Here is a 15,642-nt window from a genome sequence, read left to right as displayed (position 1 = left end):
AGTTACGAATAGCTAACGAATAGCTATATTAAAAATCTTTGAAAAATTAGTATGTAATATAATGAAGATAAATTGTACAATTAATCACATTTATTTGTTCATTTGTTATACTTTATAAAAATAATTAGAAATCACATAATCAGGATTTATCTGTTCATCATATTATTTCCAGTCTGATAAAGTTGTATCATACCAGATATACTTTCCTTTTATTTCTGTATTTTCTGGTAATAAAGCACAATAAACAGGTGCAACAGCTCCTTCATCTGGTGTCAAAGATCCTTTATGGCTGGTCATATCTGTGTCTACGTAACCAGGATGTACTGCATTCACTGCAATATCTTTTCGGGAATCCTTATTAAATATAGATTGATGAATCCCAGCCAAAGCAGATACTGCAATTTTACTTGCAGTATATGCTGAGTTTGACCAACCAGCTTGTAGATGAGTACCAGATTTTGCAGCACTAGAAACGAAGGTATACGTATGCGTGCGAATATATTTTAAAAGATTTTTTTTACTAACGTATGAGCCTCTACACAAATAATTAAAATTATATAATTACTTACTTGACAAATTCGTGCATAATTTCATTTAATTCTGCTTCAGTTAGATTTGGATCAGATAATTTCTGTTTCAATGCATTGCCAGTAATGTTGCAAAGGCGTCCGTTACTACTAGAAACATGAACTACTCGAGCATGTGGTCTAAGTAATGGATATAGTGCAGTACACACTCTAAGTAAACTGAAATAATTTACTCGTATTGTTTCTTCAGCTTGAATCCCGAAAGGTTCCGTAGCATTACTCTGTAATATATAATCGAATGTTAATATACTTGTTATTGACTAGTTTTAGTTCTACAAGTGTTCTTTTCTAAATAGAATTCCATATTTTATTTACATAAATTCTCTTATATTGCTTCTGTATATAAAAATATTACAAAAAAAAATAAAAAAATCTATATCTTATGAGATGTCTTATGACATAATTGACATTTTATAATATAAAGTATGTAATATAAAATATTAATTTTTAAATAATTTTGTACTGTTTTTTTATCTCTTTTATAAAAAGAATAATATGAATTGAAAAAATCAATTACACTCAAAGAAATATATAATTACATATTGCAGATGCAATGCCATATTTGTTATAAAAATAAGGCCATTAATCGAGTTTATAACTGATTATTTTATATTCTATGACAAACTTAACGAACTTTAGTGAAAGAGTAAATACTTTTATAAAATATATTTCACATACATCTTAATTTGCCAAAATTATAAAATATCTTGGAAACTATTGAATTTTTGCATACATAAGTTTGATGCAACAAAAATAACTTTGAAATCTCTTGCAATTTAAAATTGAAAAAAATATCAATTTTGCGATATTTTATTTTAGTTTAGCAGTATTGCTCAACGTATAAATTTTCATAAGATATCAATCCTAATCTTTCATAAGATAAGATAAAATCTTTGATAAGATAAAAGTATATAAAAGATCCACATGTATGTTTAGCCAAAAAAAAAAGATAAAATAAGCAAATTATTCTTTAAAATTGATTTTAAAAATTATAATAAATTTTAATATTTTAATTACTCTAAATGCTATGGCTGCATTGTTAATTAATACATCCAAACCACCATATGTGTTTTTCAAGTAATCCCGCAATTTCGTGACGCTCTCGTCATCGGTAATATCCAATTGATGGAATTTCGGTTTCAAACCTTGCTTCTCCAATTCACTGACAGCATTCAAACCGCGAGTGACATCACGAGCCGTTAAGTAAACATGCCCATTGTATTTTTGACAGAGGGACTTGACAATGGCATAACCGATACCTTTGTTCCCACCTGTTACCTAATAATGAGATAACAATTACTTGCAGTTTATGAAAATTTCTCTATTAAAAATAATTAATAATAGACATGCAAGAAAGTTTTATTCTTTATTTTACTATTTATGCCTAATTATACGCACTACGGCCACATGTTCCATGTTGTCTCACGGAATGTAGAATTCAGTAGAATTGATATTTTTTTATGATTTGACACTGCTATGAACTGCTATTAACTGCTACTTTCAACAGACTATCATTTATATTATCAGAGAGAAGCCTGACCTGATGTCACGCTGATTAATCTGCTAGAGGCGCTGGCAGCGATCTGTTTTTTTTTATTGCATAACATCCTCCTTCCAGCCCCCTCCTACCTATCTACCACAGACCACAGACTTCTATTAGAATAGAAGCCTATCCAAGACGGTCGTGAGATTATTTATGAATTAGAGTCGGACCTCTTATCCTACGACCTTCTTATGCTACGAAACCTCTTATCCTACGACAAAAAATCCTCTCATGCTACGACCGCGAAAGGGGAATTATACCCCCACTCTCAACTTTTTGTCGTAGGATCAGAGGTTTAAAGGGAAGATTCCGGACCGAAAATGTCGTAGGATAAGAGGTCCGACTGTATATCATATATATTATCTTAAATTAAATTATTAAAATATCATAAATATTATCTTATATTAAATTAACTTTTTTATATAGTGACTATGTCATGAAAATTTAGTATAATTAACAAAAATTATAGTAATTATATAAAAATTCATGAAATAAAATTTTATTTCTAGAAGACAAATCTTTACTTCTTTGATCATTTGTATAATTTAATATTATAGAAACATATATACAATATATATATATATATACAGTGTTTTTCGTTATCTAAATAAAATTATCTAAATGTCTTTATTGTTTATTTTATCTTTTATTTATATAATTAAAGTATATGACATCTTTATCTGTATCTCAGATTAAAAAAAGTAGTATTTTTTACAAAATATCTAAGGTAATGTAATCAGTGCCATTTTTCTCATTCTGCGTTCAATCATATCTCATATAACTAAATCCAAGAATTTAGATTCTCTTAATCAATATCCAAATGTGAAAAACATTTTCTTAAAGTATAACACAACATTACCATCATCATTCGCGCCAGTGGAGCGTCTTTTCAGTTATGGGTAATAGAGATTTGTACCTCGGAGAAATCGTTTATCCAACGATCGTTCGAAAAACTATTGTTCTTAAAAAATAAAAACTTGTAATTTAACTCTAAACCTTTAATGTATTAATACTGAAATATATGCTTATATTTTTTATAGTTTTCTGAAGTGTATTATTTTTATATAAATTGTAATTTTGAATATTATCTTAAAGGTATCTAGATAAAACATTCAACTAATTTATCTTTCATCTAGATATATATAAATTAAGATTATCTTTATCTTATTTCAAATACAGATGCATATATTTTATCTTATCTATATCTACATTATTTTAAATTATCTAAGCGCAACACTGTATATATATATATATATATATATATATATATATATATATATATATATGTGTGTGTGTGTGTGTGTGTGTGTGTGTGTCGTAATAAAATGTTTTAGCGATGAATTAATATTGTTTGATTCTTGGCGGAATATAAAAGACTTTATTATATCGTTTGTCTTGTTATTGTTCGTACTTACAATTAGTAGTAAAATATTAGTAAAGATATGAACGCTTCTGTTGAATTTTTTCCTAAACGCGATTGTGACATATATCAAAATTAAAATTCACTATATGACTACAGTTAATAATTAATTATCTTTTAATAAACGACATAAAACTATATCGCAACGATAAATTATCCAAACACGATTATTATTGCAAATAAAAATTAAAGCAATCAGAATAAAAGTTATTCTAAATTATCGTTAAATTATGATATTATTATTATTAATTCTTATGATGAATAATATACATATTTCTCTAACAATATATATATATATATATATATATATATATATATATATATATATATATATATATATATATATAAATATATATACATATATATATAGAGAGAGAGAGTCATATATATGTATATATATTTTGTCCAGTTTTAAATTTTGCTAAAATACGAGCATAAATTAATTCCAGCAGATACAGAAAAGGACCTTATCATCAGATGAACAAATACTTCATTATGAGCTCCTTACCTGATCAAACAGTCACAATGGAACACTACATACCTACACCAATTAAATCGTTTGAACTAAACACTTTAAGAAAATATGATTGCGGGCGTGTCTTTAAACGATGTGAAGTCAGTTTGCTCCAACAAACCGAAATCTTTCTTCATCCAGTATTTTTAAGATATTGTGCTAAGTGATTATCACTTGTTCTAGTCAATGCACAGTCTCTCTGATGTACATATTTAAAATAAAGAACGATAGAACTTATTGTTAGTCAGTTTATAATCGTAATAAATATGTATATATAAGCTATAATCATATAGTGAAGGTGAAACGCAAAAATTTGCAATCCTTGCTTTATTGCATTGTAAAATAAGGTTTCATCTACAGTAAGTCATTTATTTCATTTTCCTTTGAACTCTCTTTTGTATGTGTTACATAAAAATGATCATTGATTATTTTCTCTTTTTTTCTCTCCAAAAAAAGTGCAAAGTTTCACGAGGGAGAGAGAGAATGTTAAGTGTTTCAATACAATAATGGAAATCTATTTATATTTTATTATTACTCGATTAGGCTTTTTCAATTAATTGTAATACACCAACATCTCCAGCTAATAATACAGTGTCGCCTAAATAGAGGAATTCACATTAATTAAAGTTGATAAATAATAGTAATAATAATAAATAATCTCAAGTTATGTGTATTGCTTTTATCAGATGACATCAGTAAACTTTATATTATATTGGAATGGTATCGTGTTAAAAGAGTCTGTCTACCACAGAGGTAGACATAGATAAGTACTATTTTTTTCTGTCAAATTGTTTTCTGATTGATCAACGATTTTCTATCTTTCTTATTTTTGATCCATGCACATATAGCACATTTTTCTACTATTGGACAGAAAAGGCCAAAAATAGGAAAGATAAAAATGTACATATAGTACTCATTTTTCTTCTTGCTCACAATCAGCGCTTTTTTCCCATTCGAGTAAACATTCCAGTATAGCGTAGAGTTCACTGCGTGACATAGAAATATGTACAAACCTGTCTGAAAAATTTGAGTTGCGTTTTTAGCACCAACAATACAAGGAAGACCGTATTCTCTCGCCACGACGGCACCATGACTTATAAGACCGCCCAATTCTGTCACGATTCCACCTAATAATGGGAAGTATGGACTCCAACCAATGTCGGTGCAATGTGTGATCAAAATATCTCCATCTTGTATATTTTTCGCCTCGGACAGATCAGTTATCACGCACGCTCTGCCTTCCACAGAACCGTTACAAATTGAAGTACCCTCAATCTTTGTACATCCTTCATAAAGTGAGGTGTCGAGCGTCTTCTGCAATGAGAGATATTGTACATGTTATAATCATTAGAAATATTAATAACAAACATAGACACAAGAAAATATATTGACAAATTATTCAATCTAGATAACACATACAATGGAAATAATTATACAACAATTATACATACCTGTACTGGTATAGGCATGCCATTACTGAATTCTGGAAATTTTAATTTTGCTGCTTGCTGATAAATCTTTCTTCTACGTAGTGTTCTGAAAGATTTTAAATAAATTCATGCAGTAATGAGTATTGTAATATAATATTCTACGAGCATAATATAATACGTAAACGATCAAATTTAAACTCACTTTCGTACGAGTGACAAATTGTGATCATTCAAAAGTTGCCCGATCTCTTCGTGCGTAAAAAAAAATATAAGATTTTCATCAGGTATGTAACTTTCTGCAACCATTAAGGTAGCGAGACGTTTGTATGCTAATCTCAATGTATGTACAGTAGATACAAATATGTTTTTTGACATTTCTCTGCGTGTAACCGCTTTTCGGCAAAGAGGTGTCACTTGTTGCAGAAGCCATTTGGTGGACGATGACATGGGCGTTCTCAAAGCTGCGATAGTTTCCTGTATATTAAGCGTTTTGCTCTCATAATTCTTTTCGACAGACATTGCTTGTGTCTGAAAACAGTGTGGATGGAATATATATTATACATATACACAGAAATTTTATTAAAATATTTCTTAAATATTTTTCGATGCGATATTCCTTTGAAATATGTATTTCATACCTGAATCGTGTTAATAATATAATCGTACTTAAATATCCAAGGTTCGGAGATTAAATCTAATTCATGAATGCCTCTGTGACCGTGCTTGTCAAAGAAGGCACGCAGTTCTTCTGCAGCCGGTAAACAATTCGATTTCAACCAATCTATAGCTTTCGCGGGTTCGATTTTACTAAACTCTTCCGCTTTGCCGGTTTTTCTGATGCACGATGCTATTTTACCCAGGATTATGGGTACTTCGGTGCTGATGACATTGGTACACGAACTTAGCAAAACAGCGATATCCGCAAGATGATCGGATGTAATATTGTCACTACCCTTTGTTAGAAGCGACATCGCTATCATCTGGTAAGAGATGCTCGTCATAGATGTTATGTTGTGGCACTGTACTATCTAAAATATATAAATGTTTTAATAATAATACAAATATTTTTTGTAATCCGTTAACAATTTAAGGGATGTTAAATTCAACATTTCTTCTAGATGAAGACATTTATTATTTTTTTAAATTTGCTGAGATAACTTACTAAGAAGATTTCTTTATATTTTTTATTTAGAACATTGTACAGATTACGAGATGTATCAAATTCGTTGGCGTTCCAAACAAATTTCTTAAATGCGTCGGTCGCTACTTTTATTATCGCATCACTCATCCATGCTGTTTTAAACAATTCATACATCAAATACATTTTCCGCCATCTGCTTGTGGTACCGTATTTTTCTACCGCGGACCGGTGTATTTCGGGCGTCATTACTACGCGTCCGGACATGGCTAGGTCTGTCATTTTATTTGATAGCGTTATCTCTTTGTCAAGCTCTCGTAAAACACACTTAAAAAAAAGAAAAAGAATTATCAATCAGTTTACTCATCTCACAAATGTGATAGATGCAAATACTTACGCTGGAGTAATTTATTGCACCTCTCATATTGACCACATGAATAAACGTGCAATCAAGATTATATCTAATGCCAACTGACAAGTTTATTATTTTTATAATGGTAGAGTTCGACAAAGGACTAATGGGATGTGGAAGCACTTCCTCGATGTTGGCAAAAGTCATTAAGTCGACATCGGACGGAACTTCCGAGTCTAACTCGTGCATTAGCTCAAAGTCTGTCCATGCGTTAATAGTAGTGATGGGTCGTGCTTGCAAAAGGAAAATTTGCTCGCCGATAACCGCCCATTCTACATCTCGAGCGGATCCAAAAAACGATTCCAAATGCAACCCTATTTTAGCTAATTTCAGAGCGATGGCATTAGATATCGATATCCTCTTACTTTCCTGTTCGTTCAGAGTGTACCTAGTCACAACATCATCCTTCAGCGATATCTTCTGTTCCTTACTCCCTATCACAGAGGCGCCTATAGCTAAAGTGTTGTTCAACTTCCTATGAATAGTTAGAGTATCAGGCTCAACCGTCCCTGATACTACTGTCTGTAAGAAATATTAGGACACTTTATTTCATATTATTTAAATACGAGAAATTATAAATAGTACATACAGAGCAGACTTGGGAACGTTACTTCATAAAAGTAAAGCGTTACTGTTACCGTTACTTGTTACTATAATTCTAAAAAGTAACGCGTTACCGTTACCGTTACTAAGAAAGTAACGATTCGTTACTTTTTCGTTACTTTTTTGTTAGTTTTTTGCCGTTATTAAAGATATTCCAATATTCACTGCCAGTATTGACAATCTATACTATTACATACACACTGGGTCCACCTTATTCGTTAATTGTGGAATGAGAAAAAGAGCACAAAGGAATAGAAGAAAAACTTTTTTCCTGGAGTCGCGCATCTCACAGTTAACAAATTAGACCAGTGCTATAAAATTTCAGTAGTAAATAGCAGAATAAGCAAATTAATGGTTCTCTGCACATTGGACGCAATAAGCGATATTCAACGAGAGCTTTGTTTTTTTAGGTATTACATTCGAAAACAGAGCTCTCATTGGATATTGCTCATTCTGCAATTTAATATTTAAGAAAAATCCAGTATGCCGGAATCATAAGATGTAAACACAAATTATATATATATATATATATATATATATATATATATATTATAACTATGCAGAGTAGTATATCTATTTGACATCAATTGGACATACCTCTCCTAAACCATAATTAGCTGTGATAATGATGCTAGATGGATCACCGGTTGTAGGATGTCTAGTAAACATAACGCCAGCTGTTTCCGCGTCGATCATTTTCTGAATGCAAACACCCATAGATACTTTTATAGGTAGTCCATTCTGCCGTCTGTATATGCAATCATCATCATCAAAAAAATAAATCTGCTCGTTCTCTCATTCTCTGGGCAGGATAGAAAAGTAAATTACCTGTATTCGACGCTTTGATATGAGAATAAGCTTGCCCAACATTTAGCAACGCATTTGATAATGTCATTTGCATCCTTCACACCTAAATATGTCGAGTTTTGACCAGCGGCCGAAGTTTCCTCGCTATCTTCTCCAACAGCGCTCGATCTTACAGCGTACAGGTTGCATACATCTTTTTCATTTACAGACATTTCTAATTCCTCTAAGCCCTCTAATATTGCTTGCTTAATTTGTTCTTCAACCGGAGTAGTTTGAATAACGGACACTGTCCTGAGAAACAAAGAAGATTTACAGCCACAATACACTTTCAAAAGTAGAAACATTAAACGCATACTTTTCACAATAAGTTTTAAGATCCTCCTTCTTTTTGCCACGACTGATATCTATTATATCATTGATCAAATCCTGCAATTGTTTGTGATGTTGCAATTGTCGCTCCAGAGCGAGGCTCGTTACACAGAAACCTTGGGGTACTATAAACTAGAAAAGAAAATAAAAGTTTATATTTTCATTATGATGAATTTGTCGCTTTTCAAGTGCATTATAAATATATATTCGTACATCATCAGTGATAATAGATGTCAGAACTGCAAGGGAATATGCCTTTCCTCCGACAATGTTCTCATTTTGACATTGTTTATCAGCAAAATGTAAAATATATTTATCCTTTTGTTCAAATGTGTTAGGTTGTGTCAAATATTGAACTTTGGTTACTGAGTTCTTGATTTGCTTCGATCCAGTATATGGACAGCATACAATCATTAATCCAGTACCTATACATTCGTATAATTTCTTAAACAAGATAGATTTAAGATTGTTCTTTCGAGAAATGTAAGTCTCAATTTAGCACAGTTACAGGGCTTCTGAATCATTACGTTAATATACCTCTGCTTCCGTTTAGTTCTACATGCAGATTACGGGTTGTATACGCCCAGGATTGATCATCGTAATAGGTAATTGCATCGCTTACTGTGTAATTGATAATTGCGTTATAATTTTTTCCAGCCGCTAAAACAGTCGCATAAATATTAATAATGTTGCATTATATATATATATATATATATCATACAAGATATAAAAATATATTTAATTATAATATAAATATATATATAAATATATTTTCTGTAAAAGTTAGTTTGTAAGGTACTGGTTGATAATTATAGAAACAATAAATTTAAATCTCGAAGATTAAAAAAGTCAGATATAGGATAGTCGTGTGTCAGTTTCATAGAAAAATTAATTTTTGTGAAATTTAATTGTAATTTTTAAAGAAATAAATAAAGTATCATATTATGTTATATTATATCATATTATATATATAATTCTTTTATGTATAAATATACAAAGTGTGTAAAAAGTTCCGGAATCCTTGAATATTTTGAAAATTAAGTATTTTTGAAAAAAATATTTATTTTAAAAGTAGGGTTTTAAATGACTTCTCTCTCTCTTGACAATGTTATCCAAGATCATACTAATATTGTGATATAATCCCGATAAAAATTTTTATGTATAGTTATGCAGAATTGAATATAATTATACAGGATTCTACACAATTGTGTAAAAATATGTATAATTATAGATGACACCGAATAAATGTCATATAAAATGTTACGTATATTTATATATAAATGGATTGATAGCTGCAATTAGAATTATGTATATGTAAGCTTATACATACTTATACACAATGCTGCAATTATATATAATTATATATAAAATTATGTATAAAATGGACAAATTTCGTATATAAATTTGTATAATTAGATTGTATAATTTTGTCTGATTATATATACAAATTTTTTACGTTACTTAAAATCTTACAACTTTTATATTAAACATTTTTTTCGAAAAATCTTTATTTTTCACGATATTTTAAGATTTTGAGATTTTTTTTTATAGACGCTCTATACGTATAATTTGCCAGTACGTATGTGATACTTATATAATAATATGACAAAATAATATTGTATTTGAAAATATACCTGTAAACGCAATCTTGTAATTCATAGGAACAGTATCTCCTTTTTCAAAGTCGCTCAATTTTAAATCAGTCCAATCAATTTTAGATAACGTTCCATTCGCTTCCTCAAGATGGCCAAACTGCATGCTGTAACAAATTTTGTAGCATTAATATTTTATTTCTCGCTTTATGTTGTTTTAATTAGAAAAAATTCATTGTTATATTCATGTAAAATTTGTTCTCTGATAAAATCTCGTATTTTAAGAAATATATATAAAATCTATATTAATCAAGTAGGAAAGCCTTCTTTAATTAAATAAAATGAAATAGTTTAAAAAGGCATAAGGAGCTGTACAACTATAAGAAAGTGAAAATGAAAAGTAAGAATAAAAAGTTATTTAAAAAGTATAATAATTTAATAATCGTAAATAAAGTAACATGTTACATGGAGAATTTTAAATAAATTTGACAGTTTAACTGTGAGTGTGGGCGGACGTTTCGACTCATTTTTAAGTCGTGCTCAGCGCCTACTATTCTTACTCTTTCTTGTATATATAGTATACAGTTATAGTATACAGTTATTTATTTTAAATTACTACATTTATATATTTTTATTTCTTTCTCTTATCTATTTTTAATTTATACTTTTTATTTTTTGAAACCATATATAAATTTGTGTATTTACTTATTTATATATTTTTATTCTATTTTTCATATTTGATTTAAAATTTCTTTTATATATTGATGTATTTTTCGTTGACTTCTTTATTTAAATTTTATACTATTGACTCACATTAACGTTTCATTAACTTCGTTTTAATCGTTCAATACTTTGCTTGATTGCTTATTCCATGCTAATTCATTTAACTTAAAATTTTTGTCTAAATTATTTCATTGTGACATAACTGCGTTAATTCAACCACGCCTACATCTGCGCATAACTGTTATACGTTTACAGGCAACAATCAAGCTTGTCCACAATTTGAACTTTGTCAACGACAATGTTCAAAATTCAAGGATGGCTAAAAATAGCTTTAGATATAACTGTTGCGACCATCATATATAGATTTTAATTATCTTATTGCGTTGATATCACTCCTACTTAACTGTAACATGTAGATGCATAATTTTCTACTAAAAAATTTTTTTGCGTTCTTTTGCGTACTTTATTTCGTAATTTTAACTGGAATATACAATAGTAGGCGCTGAGGATGACATAAAAATCAGTCGAAATGTCCGCCCACACTCACAATTAAACTGTCAAATTCTCGATGTAACACGTTACTTTATTTACAATTATTAAATTATTATACTTTTTAAATAACCTTTTTTTCTTACTTTTCATTTTTACTTTCTTATAATTGTACAGTTCTTTATGCCTTTTTAAACTATTTCATTTTATTTACTAAATATATATATATATATATATATATATATATATATATATATACACATTAAAATGACTACTCTATATATGTATACACATATAGTATGTATATGTATCTGTACACTCGCGTGCGTACGCACATACACCGACACAAACACATACGCACACACACATACATTCAGACAGTGGCGTAGCCAGGGGGGGCTATAGGGGCTCGAGCCCCCCCCCCTTCCCCCCAAAGATTTTAAGTCTCAGTGACTTTTCTTGAGAAAAGTCTATGAATTACAGCCATAGAAATATTTTTAGCCACCCCCCCCTCCGCCCCCAAAAAACCTAAGTCTGGCTACTCCACTGCATTCAGATATACAAATATATATTTTATTATAACGTGTTATAGTTTGTTCATCTTACTGTGAGAAACTATGTTTGGTCTCGCTCACACCAAGATAGTACATCGCTCCATGCCTTGTTACACCAAAAAATGTTATGGTTTGCCGAAATTGATAAGATTCGTGTTTACCCCAGCGTCGCTGGTACAGCCCTCGTAAATAAAATGCATCCGTTTTTGAATTTTTAAATGTTATCTGCCCAATAGTGGATCCCCAATGATCAAAACCTGTATGGTCCATTAATTTACTGTAATATCGGAAAAAGAAAAAAAAAAAAGAAAAAGAAGATTTATTGTTAACATATTGTTAAAATAGTAATTCACATTATTATATTAATAAAATTTTACATTTTATGTATCCAATTGGGATTTTTCCATGGTTCACGTGCCAAAGCGTCTGCATGCAAATAAGTACTCCAGTCACCTGGCCATTCTGATGATTGAGACTTTCCTATAAATCTGAAAAATGAGGTGATCTTTTCATATAGGTAATTCGTATTTTTCACATAACTGTTTACTTTTACTCACATGAAATTTAAACGAATATGTTCCACATTGTCTTCGTTACATGTGTCTTCTTGACATTGTTTCCAGAGAAGACCATTATAAGTGATTCTCCAACGTCGTGGTTGTAACGATTCAATTTTTAGACCCAATGCCGACCATTTTTGATTTGTATTTTTTGTCATAGATTTATCAGGATAATCTACACACATACACATAAGTGTGAGTTTATTCTCTATTATTATTAATTATATTATACATATGATATTAATTGAATCTTACTAGGCAGCACATAAACTCGACCATCCGATAAGATTAATTGCAAGATTAATTCCACTATGTGACATCCTCTGTGACTCATTTTAATAAATAATGAATTGCCTTTTTGGTCAGTACCATAGAAAGATATGCTATCGCAACTCTGTATAAAATAAATAAATAATAAAATAAATAATAAAAAATTTTTAACATATGATTAAAGCAAAGCATTACGCACTATTACTTACATTTTCATTCACAGTAATCTTTGGATTATCCATGCATGATTTTAAAATTTCTTCTATATCGAAAACTTCTCTATTTTTGTTTTGAGCTCTGTTCTGTTTCGAGATACACCAAAGAACCCACCATCGTTTTAGAACAAACAGTACATCTAAAAAAACATGATTTTTAATTTTTAAAGATATATATATACAAATTCTTCGTTAAGTCGATTATCTCAAAATTAACAGAATCAATTTTTATGAGACTGCTAAATTTTATTATTACTCTAGACACGCAGAACAAAAATTATGTAAAGATTATTTGTCTGAAAATGTCTTACCTAAACCAAGATAATGTGACAGTTGTCCTTTTATACGTTTATTAAACCAAAAATATATCCATGTAGCGAGAATAATTGAAACCACAATCTGCACAATATATATAACGCATTCCATTGTGTAATGTTTCACTTTACACGATTTGTAATCTGGACGATCAGTATCTAATGTGAAATAACGTTTGAGATTATTACATGTCGAAACACTAATATGATTTAAAAGATATCTAAGACACTTTTGTCTGTTATCAAGCACTAACACGTTAAAATTGTTTTTATTGGATTTACATAAGCTATATTGTAAATGATTCACAGGATATAAAACATAGCACACCTCTCTCGCGTATGTAAATTGTAATCACTCGTATTTAGAATAGACCGATAATAGGCGAGCTTGTTAAATAAACGTCCAAACGACGAGTATACTGTTTTTGTCTGACGGCAAATTGACTCTTTTCCTGTTATCTCCCCGAGAGAGGGAAACCTGTTATATAATCCCCTTCTATAAATCTGCTGCTATTAAATGCGTCAAGGACAAGAGATATTGATGCATTGATTGCATGAGTTGCTTATGATTTATCTGATTACAAATTTATTACAAAATCTGTTACCGAATCATTTGTAAGAAAACTGAATGGTAGCAGATGTTGATATAAAGAAATGTATTTTATATATATTTTTAACAAAAACTTTAATAATAAATGAATATATATATATATATATATATATATATATATAAATATATATATATATAAATATATATAAATATATATCTTTTATAACAATTTTTTTATATAAAAAAGTATATTATAAATAAAATTTTTACACATTAACTTTATAAACACTATTTATCGGTGCATGAAATTATTATGTAATTTTTTCAGCAAACCGAGAAGAAAGTGATAATAATAAAACAAAAAACTTTGATAAAAATCAACAAAACATCGGCAAGGCTTAATGTTTCAGTGTCGCTCTGTAGATTAAGGCTATTTTTTTGTTTCTTGATATTGATCATTTCAGATGTTAGTCTTTTTATGTAATCCGGCTCCCTGTCAAGTATGTGTATATTATCCCACCTAAAATCATGGTCATTTAAGATTCTGTGCTCCGTGATTACCGATGCTTCTTGTGAAACTGAGTTAATTTGTCTTTTATGTTCGTTAATGCGTGTTTTTAATAATCTTTTTGTTTGTCTCATACGATGCGTCACATGATGTGCATTCTATTTTGTAGACAACTTTGTATTTAATGTTATCTTTGGGAAGCGGGTGTTTGTGTGCTTTAATAAAATTTTTTTTATGAGAGGTAAAAATTTTTCTGAGATGTTGCTTATATTATGGGATTATGGTTGCTTATTATGGGATTATTTTCTGCGTTAAAAAATAAAAACTTTAATGTATGATTGATTGTGTCAAAAATAAAACTAATGAGATACCCATTCTGCTATAAAATGTCAATGATGTAACATAGATTTTTTTGGTGGAAGAATGGATGCGATAGACGGAACACTTTGTCCACTAAACACTAAACCAATACTAATGCCTTTCTTTTGGCACATCGGATGTTGGGAGTGAAAGTTTAAGTATCTCCTTGAAAATGTAGGTTTTTGAAACCAATCAAAAATAAGGTGACCATCATTATTAATTATTATTCTTAAGTCTAAAAAATTGAGAGTGTTATTCAAATTGATTTCTATGGTGAATTTTAGCCTAGGATGAAAGGAATTTAAGATGTCAAGTTCTAACTAGGCTTAATTGAAAGCTTGTGTTTGATTATAAAGAAAATTTTTATACTCACTCTATACGTCTTAGTGAAAATTGTTCATATTTTGACTTTCGATCATACAATATCGTAAACGGTAATATTATGATCAAAAGTTAAAATATGAACAATTTTCACTAAGAAACGTCATATAAACAAAGTAATATTCACAGTATATTCCTCTTAATCGACTAACTAGAGAGGTACGTTACTGCAGAACACTCCGAGAAACTAGTCCCCTCTATTTGTTGATTCAAGACGGTAGACTATAAATATCTTAAACTTTGACTTCATATTTTTTGCATTACTCTTATTATACAATAACTAATTTTTAATATTTGAATACT

The 15,642-nt window shown here is 29.6% G+C and overlaps 2 protein-coding genes across 2 annotated transcripts; both read right to left on the bottom strand.

The window, feature by feature from the left end:
* Positions 1 to 75: 75 nt before the first annotated feature.
* Positions 76 to 2,166, bottom strand: LOC140670594 (carbonyl reductase [NADPH] 1). The gene is made up of 4 exons (XM_072901283.1): positions 1,986 to 2,166; positions 1,605 to 1,865; positions 570 to 808; positions 76 to 466 (listed from the first exon to the last, which is right to left on the bottom strand). The coding sequence occupies exons 1-4, from the start codon at positions 2,001 to 2,003 to the stop codon at positions 163 to 165; spliced, it is 822 nt and encodes a 273-aa protein (XP_072757384.1). The 5' UTR covers positions 2,004 to 2,166; the 3' UTR covers positions 76 to 162.
* A 1,792-nt stretch (positions 2,167 to 3,958) lies between these two features.
* Positions 3,959 to 15,454, bottom strand: LOC140670187 (rifampicin phosphotransferase-like). The gene is made up of 21 exons (XM_072900757.1): positions 15,332 to 15,454; positions 13,869 to 14,018; positions 13,538 to 13,699; positions 13,221 to 13,366; positions 12,997 to 13,135; positions 12,739 to 12,916; positions 12,559 to 12,669; positions 12,234 to 12,458; positions 10,458 to 10,582; positions 9,361 to 9,483; positions 9,037 to 9,248; positions 8,810 to 8,955; positions 8,476 to 8,745; positions 8,245 to 8,395; positions 7,030 to 7,566; positions 6,657 to 6,959; positions 6,133 to 6,522; positions 5,697 to 6,022; positions 5,516 to 5,600; positions 5,078 to 5,378; positions 3,959 to 4,662 (listed from the first exon to the last, which is right to left on the bottom strand). Exons 3-21 carry the CDS (start codon positions 13,650 to 13,652, stop codon positions 4,604 to 4,606), a joined length of 3,942 nt encoding a protein of 1,313 aa, XP_072756858.1. The 5' UTR covers positions 13,653 to 13,699; positions 13,869 to 14,018; positions 15,332 to 15,454; the 3' UTR covers positions 3,959 to 4,603.
* Between the last annotated feature and the right edge of the window lie 188 nt (positions 15,455 to 15,642).

This window comes from Anoplolepis gracilipes, chromosome 10 (genome assembly GCF_047496725.1).
Source record: "Anoplolepis gracilipes chromosome 10, ASM4749672v1, whole genome shotgun sequence".
Lineage (NCBI taxonomy): Eukaryota > Metazoa > Arthropoda > Insecta > Hymenoptera > Formicidae > Anoplolepis > Anoplolepis gracilipes.
Note: the sequence above shows the minus strand (reverse complement) of the source record. Positions and strands in the feature narration are given on the sequence as shown.

Excerpts from the sequence above, each read along its gene's own strand:
- LOC140670187 (XM_072900757.1), bottom strand. The coding sequence starts at position 13,652 with ATGGAATGCGTTATATATATTGTGCAGATTGTGGTTTCAATTATTCTC. Across the intron at positions 13,367-13,537 it reads GTCACATTATCTTGGTTTAG|ATGTACTGTTTGTTCTAAAA; the intron begins GTAAGACATTTT and ends ATGTTTTTTTAG. Across the intron at positions 6,523-6,656 it reads AATATAAAGAAATCTTCTTA|ATAGTACAGTGCCACAACAT; the intron begins GTAAGTTATCTC and ends TATATATTTTAG.
- LOC140670594 (XM_072901283.1), bottom strand. Across the intron at positions 809-1,604 it reads ATGCAGCCATAGCATTTAGA|AGTAATGCTACGGAACCTTT; the intron begins GTAATTAAAATA and ends TATATATTACAG. Across the intron at positions 467-569 it reads ATTATGCACGAATTTGTCAA|TGCTGCAAAATCTGGTACTC; the intron begins GTAAGTAATTAT and ends CTTCGTTTCTAG.